At 46.7% G+C, this 25,715-nt stretch overlaps 1 protein-coding gene across 1 annotated transcript in view; it reads left to right on the top strand.

The window, feature by feature from the left end:
* The first annotated feature begins 10,470 nt into the window (after positions 1-10,470).
* Positions 10,471-25,715, top strand: part of CHRM4 (cholinergic receptor muscarinic 4) — a 70,772-nt gene continuing 55,527 nt past the window's right edge. The window contains exon 1 of the mRNA XM_088461473.1: positions 10,471-10,606. Coding sequence (XP_088317599.1) covers positions 10,567-10,606 — 40 coding nt within the window. The 5' untranslated portion in view covers positions 10,471-10,566. The remainder of the gene's footprint in view (positions 10,607-25,715) is intronic.

The raw sequence follows: 25,715 nt of genomic DNA on the forward strand, positions 1-25,715 counted from the left end.
TGCAAAATAGTCTCCATTCTCCCAAAACACTGTGTGCCTACACTGCAAAACCCACAGCCCTGGCCCAGGAGACCCTCTACGCTAAGCTAAGAGCCGTCACAGGGGCTGCACAATATATTCCACCATCCTTCTTGCACAGCACGCTTTACATGCACACCAATGACCTGGATACCCTGGAAGAAGCCTGTTAACAGTTGTCTACTAGCAGCGGTGGCACACACACACACACACACACACACACACACACACACACACACACACACACACACACACACACACACACACACATACACACACACAGTATGAAAATCAACATTCACACACAGCGATGTAATGAGACCGGTTATTCTGACCCACTTCTGGAAGCTTTTCCTATGAGGCTCATACTATTTTGATTCACGATAACGACAATAAGGCCAAGCCGAATAGCATTACATGTTCTTGTCCTACTTTACACCGCAAACAATAAGAATAATTACGTACAATGCTTATTTTAATCTGGGAGACGATATGATGAATAATAGAGTAAGGCGACAGATCTGCACTTTTTTGGGGGGGGGGGGGAATTAATTTATTTATTTTGTAGCTGAGAGGGGATTGGACCAGGGCTCCCTAATTGCAGAGGGCCACTGTAGCACAGCTTGCTCTTGATCCATTATACGATTCCGTACTGTTCTAAATGTTATTTAAAGTACAATTTGATCCTTCAGATATTTTCAGCCAATTATATTTTGTAAAGCCTGTCATCCTGGCTACTGAGAGAACTGCCGCCTTTGTTTAAAATGAGTGAGGTAGAAATAGGTCTTCTCTAGATTCAATACGTGCAACGGTGAATCCACTTACTAGCTTATTATTGATTCACTAAAAACAGACCCTACTTATTATAACTAAATGGTTACTGATTTCCAGTGCATTGAATTTGCTAAGTTTTCCTCAATATCGGTTCAGTGCACAAAACTGATGTCTCTACTGTCTGGCTCATGGGAAAACTCTAATGTCTATATGAGCTTGATTCATATAGTAGTATGCAAACACAATGGTTCACATGCAACTCCGATGCTTTTTATTTTTTTTTTAAAGTCAATTATTGCCTATAAAAAAATAAATTGATAATAATTAGTGGTGTAGGTAGGTGGGCAGAGGTTTCCTGTAAGATATTATGCACAGGAACGGTAAACCTCAGGGACCCATAGTGAAGCATGTCATTTCATGGGCTGATCCACTATTCATGAAAAAAATCCCTGTCACACAATTATTATTATTATCATTTATTTATATGGCGCCACAAGTGTTCCGCAGCGTCTTACAAAGTACATAGACAAATAAGTAACCATTGACTTACAATACAATACAATACAGGACATTGATAAACATTGCTATATTAGCGACCTTTACGCCCGCATAAGCAGCCAAGTGTTAGTTGCCCTAGTGGGGAGTAAGAGATAAATTAAATTACAGTAGGGAGAAGCACAAGAGGGTGGAGGGCCCTGCTCGAAAGAGCTTACATTCTTTAAGGAAGGGGAAGACAAACAGGAGTGACACAGATGGGGTAGGCGGGGGAAACTAACACAAGAAACTAATATATGTTAATTAGGAGTGAGGGACATAGGAGTACACAATGGAGGCCCATTCAGGGGAGGATCTACAGTTGTTAGCGGCTGATGCACTTGCTCAGGTCCTGGCTGTAGCTAAGGGGCCGTCATCCTGGCCTGTCAAAGCCCCTTACAGCAGCAGCAGTGAGGGATGCAGATGATTTTTAATTTCCTTCACCTTACTGAAGTTCCCTCTAGAGATCAGGCTGTGGATACTGTCATAGTAATCAAAGAAGCATGTGATTGCATAACAGTGTAGGCTGCTGCCTACTGCTTACTGCGGGGGAGATGTACTAAGCCTTGGAAAGAGAGAAAGTGGAGAGAGATAAAGGGGTCTGTTTACTAAGCAGTGTTAGGAGAGTGAAAAGTGATAAGGTGCCAGCCAACCAGCTCCCACCTGTCATCTCACAGGCTGTGTTTGAAAAATGATAGTTAGGAGCTGAATGGTTGGTAGTTGGTACTTTTATCTCTCACCACTTTCTCTCTCTGCAAGGCTTAACAGCTAGGACCAATCAGAAGAGGGAGCTTCAGTAAGTTGGGGGAGGGGAGAAATTGTCTGTTTCATGTACATTGGGGACCAAATGTTGCTAAGTTGTCTGACAATTGTCTAGTTCCGTCCCTAGAGGCAGCCATTTTGCACGTGATCCTGCAGTAATGTGACTATCTTCTAGAATCTAGAGACTTTATGGCCCCTATTCTCATGAGTCTTCAATCAGACCTTGATAATGTCTGTCTTAAAATTATGTAAGGCAAGGGGTTAAAATCTAGGTTGTTATACCAAATTATTTTCATTATTTAGTATATGCCACTATGTATTTGCAACAGGGCAACTCTGCTGTTCATTTTCTGTAGAAATATATTGCCCGAACAATCGTTATACAGGTAATATTATTAACAATATTCGAAAAAATTAAAGGCAGCTCGTTTTAATTCAATTTTACATTTTGTAATTGCAAAACAATACGCGTGACCTATTTATTTAAAGTGGAAAAAAAATAAAATAAAATTACTTTGAAGAATTATTGACCCTCTAATTTAATAATTACATTTCATACCACTTATAACGGTGCTTATTACCCATGACACCATCCCCGAACAAACAAATAAAAAAAAATTCAAGCGATAAGTCAAGGGATTAAAAAAACATGTTACATCTGGGGCAGCGCGGAGACCCTACCTTCTCGCTGTTGTCACATTGAGGGATAACATTGTGTCATAATTAGACAAATTATCCAATATTAAAGCCTTACAACGTGCATGTGTTTAGCCCAGGGGACGGTACATTACAAGGTGATTAGGGCAGACAGAAAAACCATATTAGAACTTCAGATGCCTCTGCTCCCTGGGGTGTTAAAATACAGCAAGGAGACATCTATTTGTTGGAGACTAAAATATGGTGTTAATTCATTGCAGGCGATAGGCGGCTGGGAGCCTGATACGGCTGCTACACTCAGTAGCTGTGGTTTTAAACAAAAACATTTCATGAATCTACATTAAACCAGATGAAAAATGAAGAAAAAAAAAGGAGCTTGTGACTGTGGTTAATGCGTATATATTACTGTTATTCTTATATTATTGCAGCCACTTGTTCAGATTATCTTCACTTTGAGAATGAAAAAAAAAAGTGGATTTATTACATAGAAACCTACAAACTGCAGCTGTCTTAACAGGAATGTAAAATCAAGCAGTTATCCCCATGAGACTAAGGGGTATATTTACTAAATTGAAGGTTTACAGAAGTGGAGTTGTTGCAGCCAATCAGATTCTACTTATCATTTATTTAGCACCTTCTAGAAGACAATAGATAGAATCTGATTGGTTGCTATGGGCAACAACTCCACTTCTATAAACCCGCACCTTAGTAAATATACCCGTAAGCAGGGCCGGATTAAGGCAATGGGGGGACTGGGGCACTTCAGACAGGGGGGCCCTAATACAGAGGTAGGCAGATGAATTATCTCTCTATAGATGTATATATATATATATATATATATATATATATATAAAATATGTAGTTAGTTACAATATAATGTGTGTATGTGTGCATGTTCTGCCTTATCTGCTCTCAGATGGTATTACTATTCCCCTCACCACACATTGGGGGTCATTCAGACCCACTCGCGAGCGGCAGGACGCTCGCAAGTGGGTCGATGTTCCCCACTGCGCATGCGCACGACGGAGGGAGCTCCGACGTGCGCATGCACGAGACCCGGGGAGCGACGGGCTTTCCATCGCTCCGGGTCTCGCACCAAAGGGGGCGTGCTGTCGATGTTGATTGACAGCACGCCCCCTTTGGTGGGCGTGCCGGGGGCGTGGCGGCCAGACGGAGGCGTTCCCATGGGAACGCCTACCGTCTGAAGCCGGCCCCACTGACATCACTAGTGATGTCAGTGGGAGTGATTTTGGCTCTGATAGAGCCAAAATCACTCTAGGGCTTGTGGCAGGGTGACCCTACCGCAGGGTCTCCGTCGCAAGTCCGATGGTCGCGTTGGTCAAGACCATCACGACCATCTTTTTGGCCGCTCGCATATGCTGTGGGTGGTGACCCACAGCTATGCGAGCAGCCAGGAGGACGCTCCATTTTCATGGAGGAGGGCCCTGATTCACAGCGAGCGCTCTGGTCAGAGCGTCCGGCTCTGAATCAGGCCCATAGTGAGACTGATTCAGAGGTGGGCGCAGCTGTGGTTACCGCCGGGGGACGCATATTGGAGTTGCACGGAGATCTATGCAATTTCAATAGGTGTTCCTGGACGGGGACTTAAATGGCGATGGGCGTGTTGGTGTCAGTGCTGCGTCGACAGACGCAGTTTCACTGGCACCGCAGCAAACATTCTGAGCAACCATAAGGTAGCTCTAAAGTCTGATGGTGCAGTTTATGTTCAATTGATGGTGCGACGGATTAGTTTTGCGACTAGTGGGTGTCTCAATAAGATGCCTACCGACCGCGGCATTAGCTTCAAGACGCTGTAGTGGTTTACGACACCAACTGCCACCACACATAGCTGGCCAGGATCTATTAACTCACTAGGATAAAATGTGTAAAAATACTGCGTATCTTTAGTAGTCAATACTAAATAGCTAAAACAACATATATTTAATCACTAGTCATATATGTGACATATGGGCCTTACCCATTAACCCTGAAATCCAGCCCCAATCTACCTTTCTCTTTACTGCCATAGATCATGTAAAAATATTCACTGTTAAAGGCAATATAACATTTATTTTAATAATGCTTTAACTTACTTTTCTCTTTTTATTACATCTGGTCTGATCACTAGCTGGTGTAGAGGACTGGACTGAAATTTGTAGTCATTTTAAATGATTGTGCAGTAGTCAAGCTTGGGTCCTGCCAGTGCTGTCACATCTTATTAACATGTGCCTGAACTCACCAAGTGCACAGAGAAATGAACTAGCCAAATCAATACCTGTATCCACTACTAAATGCCTGTAGCTAGGAACTAATCAGGGGCGTATCTATAATGGGTGCAGGGTGTGCGGGGTACACGGGCCCCTGGGTCCCGCACCGCACACCATAGCATACTTACCTTTCCGGGGGTCCGGCGCTCTAAAAACAACTGGAAAATGGCCACAGTGGCCATTTTCCCGGTGACCTGTGCATACTCTATAGACTCTGGGCGCACTCTAGTGCCCAGAGTCTATAACTCCGGCGCTGGTCGCGCACAGCTCAGTGTGCTGCCGGCTGCCGGACAGAGAGGAGGGGGCCCGTGTCGGGGACTGCACACGGGCCCCCTCCTCTCTAGAAACTCCCCTGGAACTAGTGCTGTACCTGCTGTTACACAATGCCTGGAGCCAGTAGCTAGCACATTACCTGTACCCACTAATTGCCTGTAGCTAGGAACTAGTGCTGTACCTGCAGTTACACAATGCCTGGAGCTACCACATTACCTGTATCCACTAATTGCCTGTAGCTAGGAACTAGTGCTGTACCTGCAGTTACACAATGCCTGGAGCTACCACATTACCTGTATCCACTAATTGCCTGTAGCTAGGAACTAGTGCTGTACCTGCAGTTACACAATGCCTGGAGCCAGGAGCTAGCACATTACCTGTATCCACTAATTGCCTGTAGCTAGGAACTAGTGCTGTACCTGCAGTTACACAATGCCTGGAGCCAGCAGCTAGCACATTACCTGTATCCACTAATTGCCTGTAGCTAGGAACTAGTGCTGTACCTGCAGTTACATAATGCCTGGAGCCAGGAGCTACCACATTACCTGTATCCACTAATTGCCTGTAGCTAGGAACTAGTGCTGTACCTGCAGTTACACTATGCCTGGAGCCAGGAGCTACCACATTACCTGTATCCACTAATTGCCTGTAGTCAGGAACGGTAGAATGGCCACAAAAATTTATGATGGTCATCGAAATACCGACGCCTATCATAATCCCGATGCCGGAATCCAGGACGACGCGTGCCCGAACAAGGTAAGTCCGAGGCGCCCGTCCTGTTAGCCACAGGGGGGGTAGGCTTAGGGCAGTTAGCGGGCTTAGCGTTAGGTTTTGGGGGGGGGAGTTAGGGTTAGGCACCCCTAGGAAGAGGTTAGGGTTAGGTTTGGGAGCGGTAATGGGGGGTTAGAGTTAGGCCCCCCCGGGGGAGGTTAGGGTTAGGCACCACCCCAAGAGTTTAGGGTTAGGCACCCCTGTGGGAGGGTTAGGGGGGGAGAGGGAGGGTTAGATCACTTACCTCCCGCTGTCGGGATTTCCTGCTGTCGGGCTCACGTTGTCAGGATTTGAACCGGCAGCTAAACAGCCGCTGGTATTTCAATCCCATTCCGTCAGGAACTAGTGCTGCACCTGCAATTACACAATGCCTGTAGCCAGGAGCAACCACAGTGTATGTATCCACTAACTGTCTGTAGCCAGGAACTAGTTCTGTACCTGCAATTACACAATGCCTGGAGCCAGGAGCAACCACAGTGTATGTATCCACTAACTGTCTGTAGCCAGGAACTAGTTCTGTACCTGCAATTACACAATGCATTGAGCCAGGAGCTAACACAATACCGGTATCTACTGACTGCCTGGAGCCAGGAACTAGTGTTGTACCTGCAGTTACATAATTTCTGGAACCAGGAGCTAGCACTGCACCTGTATCCATCTACTGCCTGGAGTCAGAAACTAGTGGTGTACTTGCAGTTACCCAATGTCTTTAAACAGGAACTTGCACTGTACCTGTATCCACCAACTATCTAGAGCCAGGAGCACTGTACCTGTACCCACCAAATGTGCGGAGCCAGCAACCAGAACTGTACCTGTACCCACCAAATGTCTGGAGCCCTTAACTAGCACTGTACATGCAATTACCCAATGTCTAGAGCCAGGAACTAGCACTTTGCCTGCAGTTATACAATGTATGCAGTCAGGAGCTACCACTGTAACTGGGGCCCCCTCCTCTCTCCCTGGCAGCCGGCAGCTGACTGACGAGGCTGGCCGGCCACCGCAGCATCAGTAGACTCTGGGCACTAGGGTGTGCCCAGAGTCTAATGCACATGCGCAGGTCGCTAGGAAAATGTCACAGCCACCATTTTCCCGGTGATTTCCTCACTGCGCATATGCAAAACAGCTGAAAAATGGCCGCGGCGGCTATTTACCGGCATTTTGTGCAGCGCTGAGGCAACCCGATGCGGGACCTCAGACAGGTAAGTATTAGATAATATGGGAGCAGGGTGTGCAACCAGTATAGATACACCCCTGACTGTAACAGTCCCCACTAACTGACTGGAACCAGGCACTAGCACTGTATCTGTAATTATGAAGCACCTGAAGCCAGGGAATAGTGCTGTACCTGCAATTACTCAATGTCTGGAGCTATGAACTAACACTCTAACTGTCTGGAACTAGGAACTAGTTCTGTACCTGAAATTACCCAATGTCTGGAGCTAGGAACTAGCACAATACCTGTATCCATTAGTATCCAGGGCCGGCTCCAGGGTTTGAGCACCCTGTGTTGGCCCTTACTAATGCTCCCTAATTTGGGGCGTGACCTAATTACCATAGGCCACACCTCCTATGTGACATTATTTGGAGGTGTGCCCGCATGGCACGCCTCCAAATAACACCAGGCTGGAGGTAAAGCCCAGCACTCAGTCACTGGCTGGGCTTCCCCCAGTCCTCTCCCGTCAGTGAATGGATGCCACGCGGCATCCAATCACACTCCGGGGGTCCGGCACCGCCGCACAGCTGTGGCGGTGGGGGTCCCCAACCTCCCAATTTGACCACCCACGGGCCACTTCGGCCTGCTGGTGGAACAGCGGACAGTACTGTCCCACTGAAATCGGGATGCTGGGGAGGGGTGCACCCTCTACGGGTGGCGCCCCTGTGCGACCGCACTGGTCGAACACCCCTAGAGCCGGCCCTGTTAGTATCCATTAGTAAGGAACTAGCACTGTACCTGCAATTACCCAATGTCTCGCCAGAACTAGCACTGTACCTGCACCCACTAACTGTCTACAACCAGGAACTATCACTATACCTGCAATTATCAAATGCCTTGAGCCAGAAATGAGTAAAGAGGAAATATCCATTAACATGTATCCCCACCAACCACTACACTACTTACTGCACTACTGTACCTGCACATCGAGTTTCCCCCAACTCCTAGATTTTAAACCTGTTAGGGTCATCTTTAACTTGTGTTTTACGTCAGTGTATGCTATATTGGTATTACCATTCCCTTGAGTACTTTGTGGGTGCTTTAGAAATACAATTAATTATTAATAAAAATTATGACGTTGTGTATGGTAACAAGTTGCAAATAATACAAAGTTTCATGATTAATTAGCAACAAGCTGGAATATACTGTATTGTTTGTGAGCTAGAAGGTCTTTAGTTTTCTGCTAATTGTCTTCTAAATTGATGATGTGTGTTTATTTGTTCTCTGTGAGATCAGCAAAGTGAACTATAAGCTGCCATAAGCTAGATAAATGGACAATGCATGAAATGCACGATGGTAAAAATATCCAAGAAAACAATGCTAAGTGTAATTATTATTATTTTCCAGATTTCACATCGACTGTTTATTTTATATGACGGCACTTTGTGCAAAACGAAACTATTTCACTCAATTATTTTACAGTTTGTTCCCGTCAAAACCCATTTTTAATGTTATGTTGTATTGCACTGGAAATGATATAACAGGTTCTTATTCATATTAAAACATAAAAGCAGACTGATTCATCGCATATGGTCATGAACCCGCCATTCAGCCTTATGTTTATCTGTAGGAGAGTCTCAGGCATCTCTATCTGTCATCCCTGTTAGTAGAGGGGCTGCCATTTACAGTAGCCTCTCCTGTCCCAGTTTGCAGAACGGAACCTATGTATGGATGTATCATGTATAGGAGCGTGGAAGTGAGTAAGTGAATAGATGAGTGTAAGGGGGACAGCTATAATCTGCCAGCAGATGCTTTCCTCCCAAGGAAGGGGAAACATTAATAGCAGTGGTGGTCTGAGCTTCTGGGATTTCATCTGGTACCCAAGAAATTATCATCATTTTGTTATGAGAATTCCTTGCACGAGTCTGTGTAATCCTGCATGGGCTCAGCGTGCTGTAGATGTGTTTAACTCTTTAGAACTTAATTACAACAGTGCCCTGGAGAAGCTTAATTAACAAAATGACAAAGAGAAAATTAGACAGCAATCCAGGCAGGATGGCCTAACCCCTGCACTGCCAGAGGCAAGGTCATGGGGATGACCAGGTATGACAGATAGATACTATGGGCCCGATTCACTACAGAACGCAACTGCAATTACGCATTTAGTTCAACTGCGACAGTATGCTAATCCACTGCGATCGCTATGCCGTCGTAGCACTACACAAGGATGTCCACCTTACCTTACACATATTCATAATGTTTAGCAAGACTGCGAAACCATCGGTACAATCGATTACCATCGCAGCCTCACACACACTTGCACACGCTCTGACCTTGCTCAGGAATTGCTGACCTCATTGCAGGCTGTGAGTACTCAAGCTGCATACATCGCAGAGGATAATTTATGCACGCCCCTGCAACGGCGTTTGAACACACTGGCACGCCTGCGTTCCGCTGACACCCCGTCACCACCCACAAACGGCACTTCCTGTCAATCACTCTGCGATGGGTCTGCGTAGTCACTGCGATCACAGTCCCGTTCGCAATGACTGGTTTGCGCACGGGCACCATAATGCATACGCAATCGCAGAACGAAACAATCAGACGATTTGCTTGTGTATTAGCAACTGCGTTCCCTGCTGAATCAGGCCCTATAATACATACAGTATATATATATATATATACACACACACACTCATACCCATATATTATATATACATATATATATATATACATACACACACATATATATATATATATATATATATATATACACACATACATACCCACCTATAAATATATATAAACACATACACGCGCACACATATACATTTATATATATATATATATATATATATATATACATACATACACACAGACCCTATGCTGGTGTGCATGAATAACCAGATTTATGTCGTGTGAGGAATTTTACTGTGAACTTTAGAACTGTTTGCAGAAGACACCGGTGTGTGTCCCCTCCCTCCTGGTCCCCATCTCTCAGTGTACAGAATGATATACAGAATAACAGACCTTGTGCCCAGCACCCTTCAGCTGCATCCCATCCCCGGGCACCGTGGTGCAGCAGCAGGGACAGAGAGGGGCGGCAGGCTGGCACGGAAGGGGTGGCGCGCCCCGCTGCCAGATGCAGCCAGGTGGGAGCTGCGCGACGATTGGCGGGCGGCGTGTGACGTCACGGATGCTTACCCCCGGCCGGCCGCGGGTGTGGGCCAGTCGCTGCGCGAAGCTCGGGGGTAACGGGTGGGAGCCGCGACTTTTCCGTGCAGCATGCGGGATGCCCGGGCGCAGGAGGTGTAAGCAGGGGGCTGCGCTGCCTTCCCACTGACCTGCAGGGGCACCATGAGCTCCGAGAGCGGGAGCCTCCCCTGGGAGAGCACAGGTAAGTGCCCATTGGAGGGGGTAACTACCTGCACAGACCTAGGGGCAGATTTGGGGCTGAGGGTGAGCTAGAGGGGGTTTTCAGTTTTACGTGTATGCGGGAGTGGAAGGGTTAAACATGTCCACGCATCAGGGCATCACCGGCTGCTTCTTGCCCCTGTGTGCTTCATCAGGAAGTCAAAAGACCCTGCTGTGGTCAACCTAAGGGGCAAAACTCATCAGCTCCATGCGAGTGCCAGATACACAAGCTCCTGTTTGGGGGTATCTGTACACAGCTATGCCATAGCATAGACAATGCTGCCTGGCTGTGGAGATTAGAATCATTTAGAACATACTTTGGAGAATTGGAAAAGCAGTAGACACTTGGAAAAGCAGTAGACACATGGCTTTGCCCTTAGTGGCATCACTAGTGAGTTGCATAGGAGGTAAGTATAAGGACTGTTTAACCTCCACCTTAAGAAAAACGGGACAGGTTTACCTAAACTGGGATATGAGACAGAATTGGGCAGAGAAATATCCTGGTATGCAATTAGGGATACAGTAACTAGATCAGATGCCCCTTGCTATGATGATGCTATTATAAAGGGGCTTTTGATTTGGGGTAGCAATGGGTGTGGCAGGTAGATCAGATAGGTGTACATGGCATTTAGCCTATAATAATTTTATGCCTGTAGTTTAAAGGAAGATTGTTCCAAATAACCAGCTATTCTTCCAAACCTTGTGTTGTCGGTTATCATGGGGACGTTAGCAGATAGATACCAGTATAGCATTAGCGAGGCAGTGCACTTCTCAAGTTCTTTCAGTGAATTCAAAATATTCTCTCAGGAGATTTCTCGGTTAAAGCGAGAATATTGCATCTATAAGAGGGACACTATAAAAATTCAATGTGTGTTATCTGAGGACAAGTCTGTGTACGGAATGCATTAGAACCGATGAAGAATTGCATTATAGGTCTGACAGGGTGCAGAATGAATTATGTAGGGACGCATACCTAATGCAGAGTTCAAAGGAAATGAGTAAGTAATGTATAATAGGTGACCCTTGCATGAAATCTGGAGCAGGTGAATTTTATTTCAAGGTCTGATATAGTGTGTTTGAGAATTGCATTTTATGGGATTGTATAATGTGTTTAGAACTAGTGCAGGGGACTTGCATTATATTTCTGTGCAGGTGCAGCCGAAATTGTGCAGAATAATTGCATTGTAAATGCACCAACCTAATATAAACTGCCAGGAAATTGCATTATATGTGAACATATCTCAGAGGGGTAATTATATGATGTTAGTCTGAGGTAGAGCAGGGATACTGCATTATACATGGGTAGCTCTGAGAGAGTACAGGAGAATTGCATTATATGCGGGCAAGTCTGAGGGAATGCACACTAATTGCATTATATATTTAAAAGACTTTTAATACATAGTTCAGTGGAAATGCATTATATGTAAACCAGTTTGCTATGGTGCAGGAGAATTGCATTATATGTGGGTAGGTCTCAGAGTGAATAATAATCACATTATACATGGACAAACCTAATATGAAGTGCAGTGTAATTGCATTACATATTTCCAATTACAACAGAATGTATGACAGTTGCATTACTTACAGATAGTCTGAGTGCAGATGAATGACGTTGTTTATGAACAGTCTGTAAGACTCAATCATAACTGTTTTTATGGTGTGTTTTGTGCACCAACATTACTGCCATTCAAAATGCACATTTGTTGCATTCGGGAAAACGATAATTACACAAGCATTGCTCTGGATAAAATGTTGGGACAAGGCTTGTATGTGGATGAAAAGGTGGCATGAGCTTGCACGTGGATGAAAAGGTGGTACAATCTTGCTTGCAGATGAAAATGTGGGGAAATCTTGCTCGTGGATGAAATGTTGGAAGAAGCGAGCATTTGGATGAAAAGGTGGCATGAGCTTGCACATGGATGAAAAGCTGGTACAATCTTGCTTGCGGATGAAAATGTGGGGAAATCTTGCATGCACATGAAATGTTGGGACAAGCATGCTTGCTTATGAAAAGGTGGGACAAGCTTGCATGTGGAACGAAAAAGTGGGACAAGCTTGTTTGCAGATGAAAAGGTGGGACATGCTTGCATTGTGGATGAAATGTTGAGAGAAGCTTGTTTGCATATGAAAAAGTGGGACAAGCTTGTTTGCGAATGAAAAAGGTGGGACATGCTTTTATATGGATGAAAAAGGTGGGACATGCTTGTATATGGATGAAAAAGGTGGGACATGCTTGTATATGGATGAAATGGTAAGACAAGCGTGCATGTGGATGTAAAAGTGGGACAAGCGTGCATGTAGACGTAAAGGTGGGACAAGCATGCATGTGGATGTAAAGGTGGGACAAGCGTGCATGTAGATGTAAAGGTGGGACAAGCGTGCATGTGGATGTAAAGGTGGGACAAGCGTGCATGTGGATGTAAAGGTGGGACAAGCGTGCATGTGGATGTAAAGGTGGGACAGGCTTGCTTGCAGAATAAAGATTGGCCAAGTTTGCTTGCAGATGAAAAGGTGGGATTAGCTTGCGGGTAAAAGGGACGGCCAAGCTTGTTTGCCGATGAAATGTTGGGACAAGCTTGCTTGTAGAGGAAATGTTGTGGCAAGCTTGCTTGCAGATTAAATGTTGGGACAAGCTTGCTTGCAGATTAAATGTTGGGACAAGCTTGCTTGCAGATGAAATGTTGGGACAAGCTTGTTTGCGGATGAAATGTTGGGACAAGCTTTTTTTGCTTGCTGATGAAAAGGTGCGTCAAGCTTGCTTGAGGATGAAAAGGTGGGACAAGTTTGCTTGCAATTAAAAAGGCGAGACAAGCTTGCTTGTGGATAAAAAGGCGAGACAAGCTTGCTTGCGAATGAAAATACGAGACAAGCTTGCTTGCGGATGAAAAGGTGAGACAAGCTTGCGGATGAAAAGGCGAGACAAGCTTGCTTGTGGATGAAAAGGCGAGACAAGCTTGCTTGCGGATGAAAAGGCGAGAGAAGCTTGCTTGCGGACGATAAGGCGAGACAAGCTTGCTTGCAGATGAAAAGGCGAGACAAGCTTGCTTGCGGATGAAAAGGCGAGAGAAGCTTGCTTGCGGATGAAAAGGCGAGACAAGCTTGCTTGTGTATGAAGATGTGGGAGCCTCACTATATAGGTATTAATGTGTTTTATTAAAACCAGATGTAGACTACATGAATGTACTCTAACCATATGGCAGGTGACTATGTGCGATGTCTGTATGTACAGGGCAAATCTAAACGCATATATTTTTATACCAGTAGTGCTGCCAGGGGTATTGGGATGAGATTATAATGACACCTGGGAGTGGAGGCATCTTCTCGGCAGACTAGCAATGTGAAGAATGCATTATGTTAGCTCTTGAAGACCTGGTGAAAAGTGCAAGTGATTGAGTGCAGTAAATATATAATCAATATACACAAGGCTTATTATATAAAATAAAATAAAAGGTACAATTTTATTATTAAAAAGCAGATACTCCAGATATATCTGTCCAATCTGTCTGGTGGAAAGGAAAATCTGGTCTGTCTTCCAGGGTTTTGGAGCAAATTTCTATTGGTATTTGCTCCCATACATTACCAGATTTTCCTTCCCACCAGACAGATTGGACAGATATATCTGTCAGTGTGTACCCAGACATCACATTCCTTCATTCTTCAGATAAGATAAAAGGAATGAGACCAGCTGCAATTGTTCTAGGGATAGGTCAGCAAAATACCCACAGGGCTTGCAATTTGCAGACAGTCACCTTATCTTCTATTATGGTCAATGCATTAAGGGTAATTTACCAATTGTAATATATGTGGGCCCACCTTGCTTCCTATGTACACAATGGCATCATCTCCGCAGTTAAAGTGCATTTCAGAGTGCTCGGAATTGCCCCAATGATATAATTCTATTTTTGCCAAACACCTGAAAATGGCTGATCTACTAATCTGCCATTCATTCCAGTGCTAGCAGGACATTGGGTCTCATTCAGACCCGGTCGCAAGCACTGAGCGCTTGCAACCGGGTCGATGTTTAGGCCCTGCGCACGCGCAGCGGCCGCACTGCGCGTGCGCAAGCCCCGGAGCGAGAGAGAAATTCTCTCGCTCCGGAGCTCACTACAAATGGGGCGGCTGTCGATGGTGATCAACAGCTCGACCCGTTTTGTAGGCGTGGCAGGGGGGTGGTTTCACAAACGGAGGCGCTCCTTAAGGAACGCCTGCCGTTTTGTGGGCGGCCGCACTGACATCAGCAGTGATGTCAGTGGGGAGCTTCCTGCTCGATCAGAACAGGAAGCTCTCTGGGGCTTGCGGTTGCCGAGACCCAACCTTAGGGTCTCGTCGCAAGCCCCGATGGTTTTGACCATCGCGACCATCAACCTGGTCGGTCACTAAAGCTGTGGGTGGTAACCCACAGCTTAGCTAGCGACCAGGAGGCCGCACTTGAAAAAGGCAAGCGGCCGCCCTCATTCAGAGCGAGCGCTCACTTCTTGCGACCGCCTCTGAATGAGGGCCATTGTGTGCTGGGTGAAGTTAGGAGATCGGCTACGTGAAACATAACAATGGTTTAAAAATAAATCGCACCATACTTCAAGTTTCCCCAAACCCAAATGTTATGCATGGTTTCAGCACTATTAATAAAAACATAGGGCCTGATTCAGAGCCGGTCGCTATTTGCGGTCGTTCGTTCAAAAACAAGGGGTGGCTATTCAAATGATCAGTTCGCAAATTGCAGTCTGTTCACACCTCTAAGTCTGAATGAGCGAGCAAAACATACGCTCGTTTATTTGTTAAAAACGCCCCCTGGCCGCACGCACCATACGTCATGTCCGCTATTTATTAGATTAATCGAGTACATCGACCAGCGTATGAACTGCTCGCTATTCTTGTGGTTGGTTTTTGCTACCACAAACTTGCGAGCAGTTCTGGCTATAAAATAACCCAGTGACGTGGTCAATGACGCGGCTGTATTAATTATGCACACCCATAAAACGCCTGTTTTGACCTTTAAGCACGCCTGCGTTCGGATCTCCACTCGCCGTTTTCAAGCACCTTCCCCTGTTACCACCCACATACGCCTCATTCTGTCACTCAAAATAGCAGGCATTCGCTATATTGCGAGCACATGAATTTCGGCCGCACTGACTGGTTCGCGCATGCGTATAACGATCCGTACGCATGCGCAGATGTGCGAACATCGCGCGGAACGAGCGTACTGCCGCTAGCGAGTGGCTCTGAATGAGGGCCATAATACCAAATTTGGACGTCCATGCTTGCACTAATTGGGATCACATGTTCCAGTATCTGCTATTTAATCACAGTTGGCGTTCCTCGATCTCAGCAAATGGGTAAATAGATCCAGGAGTGTATAGATCAGGCTGATTCGGCTCTCCAGCTGGGCATGAGCAACACAACAGCTCAGGTAGGCAGGTTATACTGAGAGTTGTAGTTCATCTACTTCTGAATAGACGCAGGTTATCTAGCCACATTATACATGTCTGGCTAAACATATCTACTGTATTTGATGGGTTGTGTTTTATACCTTTTCTAAAGCATGTTTTCCAGATCTCCCCACAGAAATACAGGCCAAATAATAGGTGATCTTTTTGGGCCGATTCGCGCTGTAGTGTTCCCGTCACGTGCAGCATTTCATAGCATCCACCGTTTACATTGTTAAGGAGGGAATGGGCACCTTGTCCTATGAATCAGTGCTCTCTCTGCCAGCAGCATATCTTGGGCGCTGCACAAGTTGTTTGAACACGGAGGACACTTCAGTGTGAACGCGGTCAAACAATTCAGTGCTGCGGAGAGATCAGAAAAATAGTTGTTGGAGAGGAGATTTGGGACAGGTGTGGAAACAGTTACCCTGTGTAATCACAGTATGTACTGTATTTTAAAAAATAATGCACATTTCCTTCTCTACAAATGAAAACATTCATGTAGGGATGCCCTGCACTGTGAACATAGCATAAGCACAGCATTCATTCCTATAAAGCATGCACACCCATGATACTCCAGTGCCCATAGTGTATGCTGGATGGACCATAGGCAGGTCATTCATTCCTATAAAGCAGAGATGGGGAACCTTAGGCTCGGGGGCCGTATAAGGACCGAGGAATCATTTGGTCTGGCCCTCGGAGCATTTTTCTGCTAGCCTCATCTGGCTAGCAGGGTTCCTAGAATAGCACCCTGCAGCCAGAATCTATGCAGGAGTGCCGCCTGGAGCGTCCTTAGGACACTTCAAACGGTCACACCGCTGCATTTACAGCTCCCCGGAGCATCCTCAGGATGATCCAGGCATTGCTGTAATCACCAGTGATTGTGGCACCGCCCCATGTGACATCACACGGAGGGGCATGGCCTGCACCAGGCTCGCAAATAATGTTATATATATCAAAATGGCCCTCGGCAGAAAAAAGGTTCCCCACCCCTGCTATAAAGCATGCTCACACATGATTCTCCAGTGCCCAAAGTGTATGCTGGATGGACCATAGGCAGATCATTCATTCCTATAAAGCATGCTCACACATGATACTCCAGTGCCCAAAGTGTATGCTGGATGGACCATAGGCAGATCATTCATTCCTATAAAGCATGCACACACATAATACTCCAGTGTCTATAGTGAATTCTGGATGGACCATAGGCAGATCATTCATTCCTATGAAGAATGCACACACATGATACTCCAGTGCCTATAGTGAATTCTGGATGGACCATAGGCAGATCATTCATTCCTATAAAGCATGCACACACATAATACTCCAGTCGCTATAGTGAATTCTGGATGGACCATAGGCAGATCATTCATTCCTATGAAGAATGCACACACATAATACTCCAGTGAGTGAGGAGGGCATATTTTAATTTTGAAGGGCAACATTTTATACGAGACGCTGCTGTAGCTGTAGAGATACATCACGTATAAACTTTTGCCTTTCTATATTAAAATATGCCCTCCTCACTGATTGCGTGCAGTGTGCTAGAATGATCACCATGCATGTTGGATGGATCATAAGCGCATCATTAATTACAATAAAGCATGTGCTCACAGGATACGCCTTTGTTCATAGTGTATGCTGATGGACCTCAATAGTGCATTCTGCATCAAGGATATCTTCATGCGGATTTGTACTGTGGATACCCTCTTCATAAGGATCAATGATGTAGTATAGAGAAGGTAGTGCAAGACAAATCACCATGTATCTGTAAATCCACCTTTGCAAACACACCGTAAAGAGCCTGCTGAGGATCTTCTTACAGAAGCCTTTGGGGATTAATAACTGATTCAACCAATTTGTCACCTGCACTGTTCTGCAAGGAGATCTACAAAATATGCACTGTTGGTGCTGCTACAGGGCAAAGGAGAACCTCTGATCTATCATCTAGTGTCCTATTAGTAGAGTTCAGCTATTGCCTATCATAGCATCCTATAGCAAGGATGTGCCTATATTAAGAGCTATTGAGGCCCCTGCATAGGTGATTGACAATTCTTGAAATCATTTGAGTCTAATCCAAAGCTTCCCAAACTCAGTTCTCAAGGCACCTTAAGGGTATCCACTAGACGATAAAGTTGAACGATTGAACGATAATGACAAAATCGTTCGATAATCGTTCAAACATCGTTTGAACATCGTTTGCAAATCGTGCAGTAATTGTTTCTAACGATGTACGATGCGCGCTCCCGCTGGTCGTTTGATCGTCTCCTCCATCGACTGAACACGCAGGTCAATTTCACTTGATTGCTTACAAATCGTTTACACATCGTTTACACATCGTTCATGCTGAACGATCAAACGATGAACCACTGTCTGCCCACTATAGCTGAAAGCTCTCAATTACAGATTAAAACAACATAGTTTATTGTTAGATCTTTTGCAAATCGTTTGCAGATCTTTTGCAAATCGTTTGCAAATCTTTTGCAAATCGTTTGCAAATCTTTTGCAAATCCTTTGCAAATCTTTTGCAAATCCTTTGCAAATTGTTCAGAGTGGAAGATCATATTTCAAGGGAAACTTCAAGGGAAAATCGTTAAGAGGTTGGACAGGGATAAAATCGTCTAGTGGATGCCCCTAACAGTCCAGGTTTTAAGGAAATCCATGCCTTGCCACAGGTGATTTAATTAGTGCCTGAGTCAATTTGATTTTACCACCTGTGCTCAACCATGGATTGTTCGAAAACCGGAACTCTTGAGTTGCCTTGAGGACCGCGTTTGGGAACCTCTGGTCTGATCAAAACCCCCAAAAATAGTCAATAGCAGCCCAATCCGTGTCAAAATTAAACGCATACCCCCCAAAAGACCAAACAAGCCAAACTCCAGACTCGCCAAACACCGCCCCAAACTGCCCAGTCACGCCCCTGAGTTGCCCAATCACAGGCACATTCCTGTGAGACCACGCCCACCTTCTGATAGGCCACACCACTTTTGGATTGTGGTAATCAGGGCAGCTCCACCAAAATCTAGGTTATTGATAGGTAGAAAAAAAAGTCTAATGTAACCCACATTAAATAAATACTTAAAATCCCTTTCATATTGGAAAATGCAGCCATGTATTCAGTCCAGAACCAATGGATCAATCCTATTCCATGCCAAGGGTGCGATGTGCCGTTGCAACGACATTAAAGCGCCGGCAACGGACCTGCACATCGCACCCTTTGCAGCCCGACTTAACCCTGATTTCAACAAATTTTTCTCAAGCAAAATTTGCCGAATCCAGGCCACTGCCGCGATGACTCGTACTGGCGAGATCATCGCACGGAATAGGATTGACCCCTAAATGTTAAGTAGTATAATACTTCTGTGTCAGACCATACCAACGAGATGCGTTCGTCATCCCGGTGGTTGGAATGCCGCCGCTTACATTACCGGCGCCGGAATCCCGACGCCAGTCAGAATCACGGCGGCGGCATTCCGAAGTAGCGGGGTTGGGGGGATGGTAAGGTTTAGGGTTAGGCACTAAGGGGGAGGGTTAGATTTAGGGTGCGGGGAGGGGGAGGCAGGGTTCAGGCACTAGAGGGGAGGTTAGGGTTAGCCACCAAAGATGGAGGGTTAGAATACCGACCAACAAGTGTCAGTATGTTAACCCTGTTGGAATCCCGGCGTCGGGATTCTGCCCACCGGGATCCCAACTCCCATACCCATCCCCTTACTAACATCACCTCTGTCACCCTGTACAAAATGCTCTGATCCCAAAATTCCCAGGACACTGGCTATTGCAGTTAAATGTACTGAATGAACTAAGTAACATTTAAAACGCCTGTCTCATCAACTAACCCAGCTCCGGTAGCTGTCCTAGTAAATATTAGGAAGTGCCAGGTGAGAAGAGTTATTTTGGAGGGTATGGGACCTGATCATTAATGCACTTTTGCTGCATACTGGCTGCCCACATTAAGAATGGCGTAATGAATATGATGCAATTCACGCTGAATGGCGTCATTGTGGCCCCACCCCTGGCTTTACCAAGAATCGCAGCTTTGTATAGCGGGGATGGAGTGGAGGGCATGGTGACTATCATAGTACCTTACTAACATACCGCCCACCTTACTGCCCCCTCTACTGGACACGCTCCTGGAGATCCCTGCAAAGAATTTGCCAATTATGTGCAGTCAGTCTTCTAAAAACTGTTGTTTTCTGTGGACAGACACCTTAAGTATCAGGGCTGTTTATTATGTGATCTCTGCAGCAGTCCTTTTGGGGTTTTTTTGGTTGCATAAATAGTCCCATAACTTTCTATGGGGACTATTCAAATGGCCTGTGCACCAATGACCTCATTCAGACCCGCTCGCAAAAAGCGAGCGCTCGCTCTGAATCAGGGCGGACGCTTTTTTTTTTTTAACCCGGCCTCCTGGCCGCTCGCTAAGCTGTGGGTGACTACCCACAGCTTTTACGAGCGGCCAGGTGATGGTCGCGATTATCGCCACCATCGGGCTTGCGACGAGACCCTTGTGGTAGGGTCTCGTCTGCCACAAGCCCCAGTGAGCTTCCTGCTCAAATAGAGCAGGAAGCTCACTACTGACATCACGAGTGATGTCAGTAGGGCCGCCCACAAACAGCAGGCGTTCCTTCAGGAACGCCTCCGTTTGACCAGCCACCCCTCCTCCCCGCCTACAAAACAGGGCGAGCTGTCGATCAACATCGACAGCAGCCCCGTTTGTAGCGAGCCCCGGAGTGAGTGAATTTCTCACTCGCCACGGGGCTTGCGCATGCGCAGTGCCCAACCATCGACCCGCTTGCGAGTCTGAATGAGGTCCCAAGCTCAGTGTTTCAGAGCTTGGCCCTGCTCCCTTCCCTGCATCCTATACTTGCATATGCACAGCTCAATGGCCGCACATCTGCAGTAAGTAAACCAGATCCACACCTGGCAGTGTAAGTGTGATGTAAACTACTACTTCACTAGTTAGTCATCGCCGGGACAGGCTCTTATCTGCGAATTTTAATAAATCTGGGCAAAACAACATTGCTTATTGCAGCGATGAGATTTATTAGTGTGCAGGGAAATTTTGCAAGACATGATAAATAGTCCCCTTAGATAAAGTTAATGCTGCAATCTGCATCTATGGTAACGTTTGCCGTACAAACTGTCCTATCTATTCAACTAGATAAATAGACGGAATATAGAAATTAAATAGACAGCTCTAGAAGAATAAATAAAGATTGTCAAATACAGGGCTGAGTGGCATGTAGGTAGGAGTTGGGAATTCAGAAATGTGTATAAAAGCTAAGGTAATATCTTTATAGCAAAGTGTCTGTACGGGGGATATAAGAAAAAAAGTTTTTCTAAATATTTTTATTTTAGTTGTTTTATTTTAGGTGCGGCAGTGTCAGGGCCTCAGCGAGGAGGAGGGGGTTCTAAATAACAAGGCTCTGACCTCTTTCGGGGCCTGGGAGTAAAGGGAAGTATAACCCCCGCCCCCCCCAAATACTGTGACCATGTCCCCCCATCAGTGTATGCAACAACGGAACTTAGCCACGCCACCATGTGGCTGCCTGCACCTCCCGTACCAGGGCTCTACCGACGTCTCTCTTGGTAGTTTTCACCAATGCCCACTGGTCTGCACATTGCTAAGAATGTGTACTCTGCCAAAGACAACTCGTATATGCTTCACGGGGTGTAGTAGTTATTACCGCCGGACGCATGTCGGGCGGTACAAACCCCGACAGCAGCAGCCCGGCAAGGGTGAAACTCCCAATCGTCCCTAAGGTAAGTATCGCTAACCTAATCCCCCCCCCTAACCCTAACCCTCCCTTAAGGGTGCCTAACCCTAACCTACCCCCCCAAGTGCCTAACCCTAATCCCTCCTCTAAGTGCCTAAACCTAACCCCCCTTCCCCGCTGCCTAAACCTAAGTCCCCTGGGGCTGCCTATCCCTCCCTCCCGCTAGCCTAAACCTAACCTCCCGGGGGGGTGCCTAACCCTAAGTCCCCCCCGGGAGCCCTAAATGGGCTGTCCGCGCCCGGCATCACTTCGATCGGTATGCCGGGTGCCGGTCTCCCGGCGTCGGTAAAATGACAGGCGTCTAGATTTAGACGCCTGTCATTAGTACCACGCCGGGATTAGAACATCTGGAAGCCGGCGGTCGGGATTTAGACCGTCGGCTTCCAAACTACATCCCGTTTCATGTTGTAATTACCCCTAAATAACAATCTCTCAGATATGGAATTACTGGGTACACACTGGAGCAATGCCGACCGTTTTGCCATTTTCAGAATGACAAATCCATCACTCAGTGTGTATGTATGATTGTGCGCTCCCGCTGGTCACTAGCGACGGTCGCTGGCTGTCCGCGTAGTACATCAAACCTAGCGATAACGCTAGCAATATGGTGCACATCGCCTAGGGTGTATGGCCAATCGGCCGACCAGGCGATATGCCGTTCCGATTTGCCCTCTGGAGACTTCACCTCTTGCCACTCCCAGCCAGTGATCTTAAAGATGGTAGTTCTAGTGTGTACAGAAGCAACGATAAATCGAATACAAACAAATGATACGATATATCGTTTGGTAGTTGCCGCAATTGCACAGTGTGTTCTCTCGCTGGGCCTGATTCAGCAAGGAACACAGTTACTAATACGCACGCAATCGGTTGATTATTTCGCATTGTGCATTCAACGTAGTGCGCGAACTAGCAATTGCTATGGGAAATGCTACGTAGACCCAGAGCAGAGTGATTGACAGGAAGTGCCGTTTGTGGGTGGTGACATGGGGGAAGTCAGGCAAACGCAGGCGTGCCAGTGCATTTTAACGCCGATGCATGGGTGTGCATAAATTAGCCACTGTGATACCAGACACAGCCTGAGGCCTCATAGCGTGCTCAGAAGTGAGCCATTCCTGAGTGAGGTCTGACTTGCCTTAACTGTGCGTATGGGTCCGATGTTACTCGATGTTACTGATTGTAACCGATGAACCCGTTTCCGGCAACACAGCCATCCTCCCCCCGCTCTGCCTCCCAAATGGTTCTGCCTATCAATCAGGCAGAGGCTTGGGGGTACTGTGGGCCTGATTCAGTGGTTCGATGTTTGGCCACTGCGCATGCGCACGCCGGAGCCGTCTCTGACGTGTGCATGCGTGAGACAAAGCTAGCGACGTGCGCTCTGTCGCTCCGGGTCTCACACCAAAAGGGGGCGGATGTCGATTTTGACCGACAGCTCGCACCGTTTTGGAGGCGAGCATGGGGGGGTGGCTGGCCATACGGAGGCGTTCCCGACGGCACCCCTGTCGTTTGGGGGCGGCCCCACTGACATCACAAGTGATGTCAGTGATGAGCATCCGGCTCTATTAATAGCCAGAAGCTCACTGGGGCTTGCGGGAACGAGACCCTCCTGCAAGGGTCTCGTCGCAAGCCCTGATGGTCGAGACCATTGCGACCATCACCTGACCGCTCACAATAGCTGTGGGTGGTCACCCACAGCTATGCGAGCGGCCCGGAGGCTGCACCCAAAAAACCTGATTCAGAGCGAGTGCTATTTTAGAGCGTCCAGCTCTGAGTCAGGCCCTGTGTGCGAGATCGCATGACCCATTTTGCACATGCCCAGCACGGGTGCTATGCAAGCGCAGACTCTAAGACATCAGAGATGTGAGCTAACCATCGGGCTGGCGTATATCTCTGAATTAGGCCCAAACACCGTAAGTAATGCTGGGCATACATTGTCAGATAAAATGTCTGTCAGACCGAAAGCCATCAGATATCGTGGCCTTACACTGTGAGATATGTCACGGTGTGTGGCCCCACAATATCTGCTTTCCTTCCCTGGGGAGGAAACATTTCCCCATTCCTCTATTCCTCTCCTATGAAGGAACTGGGGAAATTTTGGGTGCATACTGCCAGATGACCACCCACAGCTTGCGAGCGGCCAGGTGATGGTCGCGACCATCGGGCTTACGACGAGACCCTTGTGGTAGGATCTCGTTCCCGCAAGCCCCAGTGAGCTTCCTGCTCTAATAGAGCAGGAAGCTCACTACTGACATCACGTGTGGTGTCAGTAGGGCCGCCCTCAAACGGCAGGCGTTCCTTTGGGAACGCCTCCGTTTGGCCAGCCACCCCCCCTCCCCGCCTACAAAAAGGGGCGAGCTGTCAATCAACATCGACAGCCGCCCCTTTTGTAGCGAACCCCAGAGCGCGTGTGCGCAGTGCCCCACCATCGACCCGCTTGCGAGCGCATAGCCCACTTCCCCTTACTCACATCCGTATACTAGGGCAACATAGCGAAACAATCTGTAACATTGAGTAACATCGGACCCATTCGCACAGTTAAGGAAGCCCAAACCTCACTCAGGAATTGCAAACCTCTGCGCACGCTATGAGACCTCAGAATGTGTCGGGTATCGCAGTGACTAATTTATGCACTTCCATGCAATGGCGTTGAAACGCACTGGCACGCCTGCGTTCGCCTCCCCCATCACCACCCGCAAACGGCACTTCCTGTCAATCACAGGATGCGCAGACCCAGAGCAGTTTCCATCGCAATTGCTAGTTCACGCACTGTAATGCATGCGCAGAACGCAACAGTCGACCGATTGAGTGCCTCTTTGCAACTGCGGATTTTGTTGAATCAGGTTCTCAGGTGCATAGTCTCCTGGTGCAGGATTTCCAGAGGGGGGTTCCAAAGTCTTAATTTTAGAGTGAGTGTGGCCTGTCAATGCCTAGTACTTAACCAGCTTTAATATGCGTCATACAAAGTGTATTGTGTGTCATAATTCCAGCATATACATCACCAGCGATCACAATAAGCCATTAGATGTGTCAGTAGGCCATCCTGCCTGAGCTGAATGCTTTTATTTTAGAGGTGGGCACCATTCCAGACTATTGGAGCAAGTCCGGGAGCCTGGAGGAGCAGCAGAAGAACCTAGCACTGCCCTGGACATACTGTAGATGTACATATTGGGCTTTATAGCAGTGCATCTCTAACAGTGCATGTTTTCCAGATCACCTAGTTGGTGCACAGGTTATTTATTACTGGCTGATGAGAAGAACATGCAGCACAAGTAACAATCTATTATATTACTATTGTGGTCATGGTGTGGGCTGGGGAGGCGGGTTTCCAGGCAGATGGAAACCCCCCCTGCATTTGCCTATGTGCGTCCTAGTCACATCGCATTTTGGCAAAAAAATACGGCCAGCACTAGCAGAGTAGCACGTGACCTGGTGGCACAGTCACGCCAGGCATAGATACATCGGTATGTCGTACAACTCTCAAAGTCTCAGACTCACCAGCCAGTTACCCATATTAGTTCCATGCCACTGTGGACAGATATGATGTAATGTCCTATTCAAAAGCGTCTGTATCACTCAGTTACTAAGAGACATCCACAACAACAGGCCTACTTCCTTCATTTAAAAAGATTGTCATTATATTAATGGGCATGTGATAGTGGCTGTATTGGCCAGGAAGAAACAGAGAGGAGATACATAGCTTGCTATCTGTCTCACCTAAAGTGCACATAGTACATCATTTGCATATAGATAATAAAAATCTCTTAAACGACATATACAAACAAGACAGGAAGGACAACACTGTAAACGGTGATTGACAGATTAATCCAGGTTACATATTAATGTCATTTAGATAGAGCAGGTTAGATTGAATTCCTTGTTCGGTCCCAATGGGGGA

Source organism: Taudactylus pleione, unplaced genomic scaffold (assembly GCF_031769625.1).
Source record: "Taudactylus pleione unplaced genomic scaffold, aTauple2 ptg001060l, whole genome shotgun sequence".
In the NCBI taxonomy this organism is placed as follows: domain Eukaryota; kingdom Metazoa; phylum Chordata; class Amphibia; order Anura; family Myobatrachidae; genus Taudactylus; species Taudactylus pleione.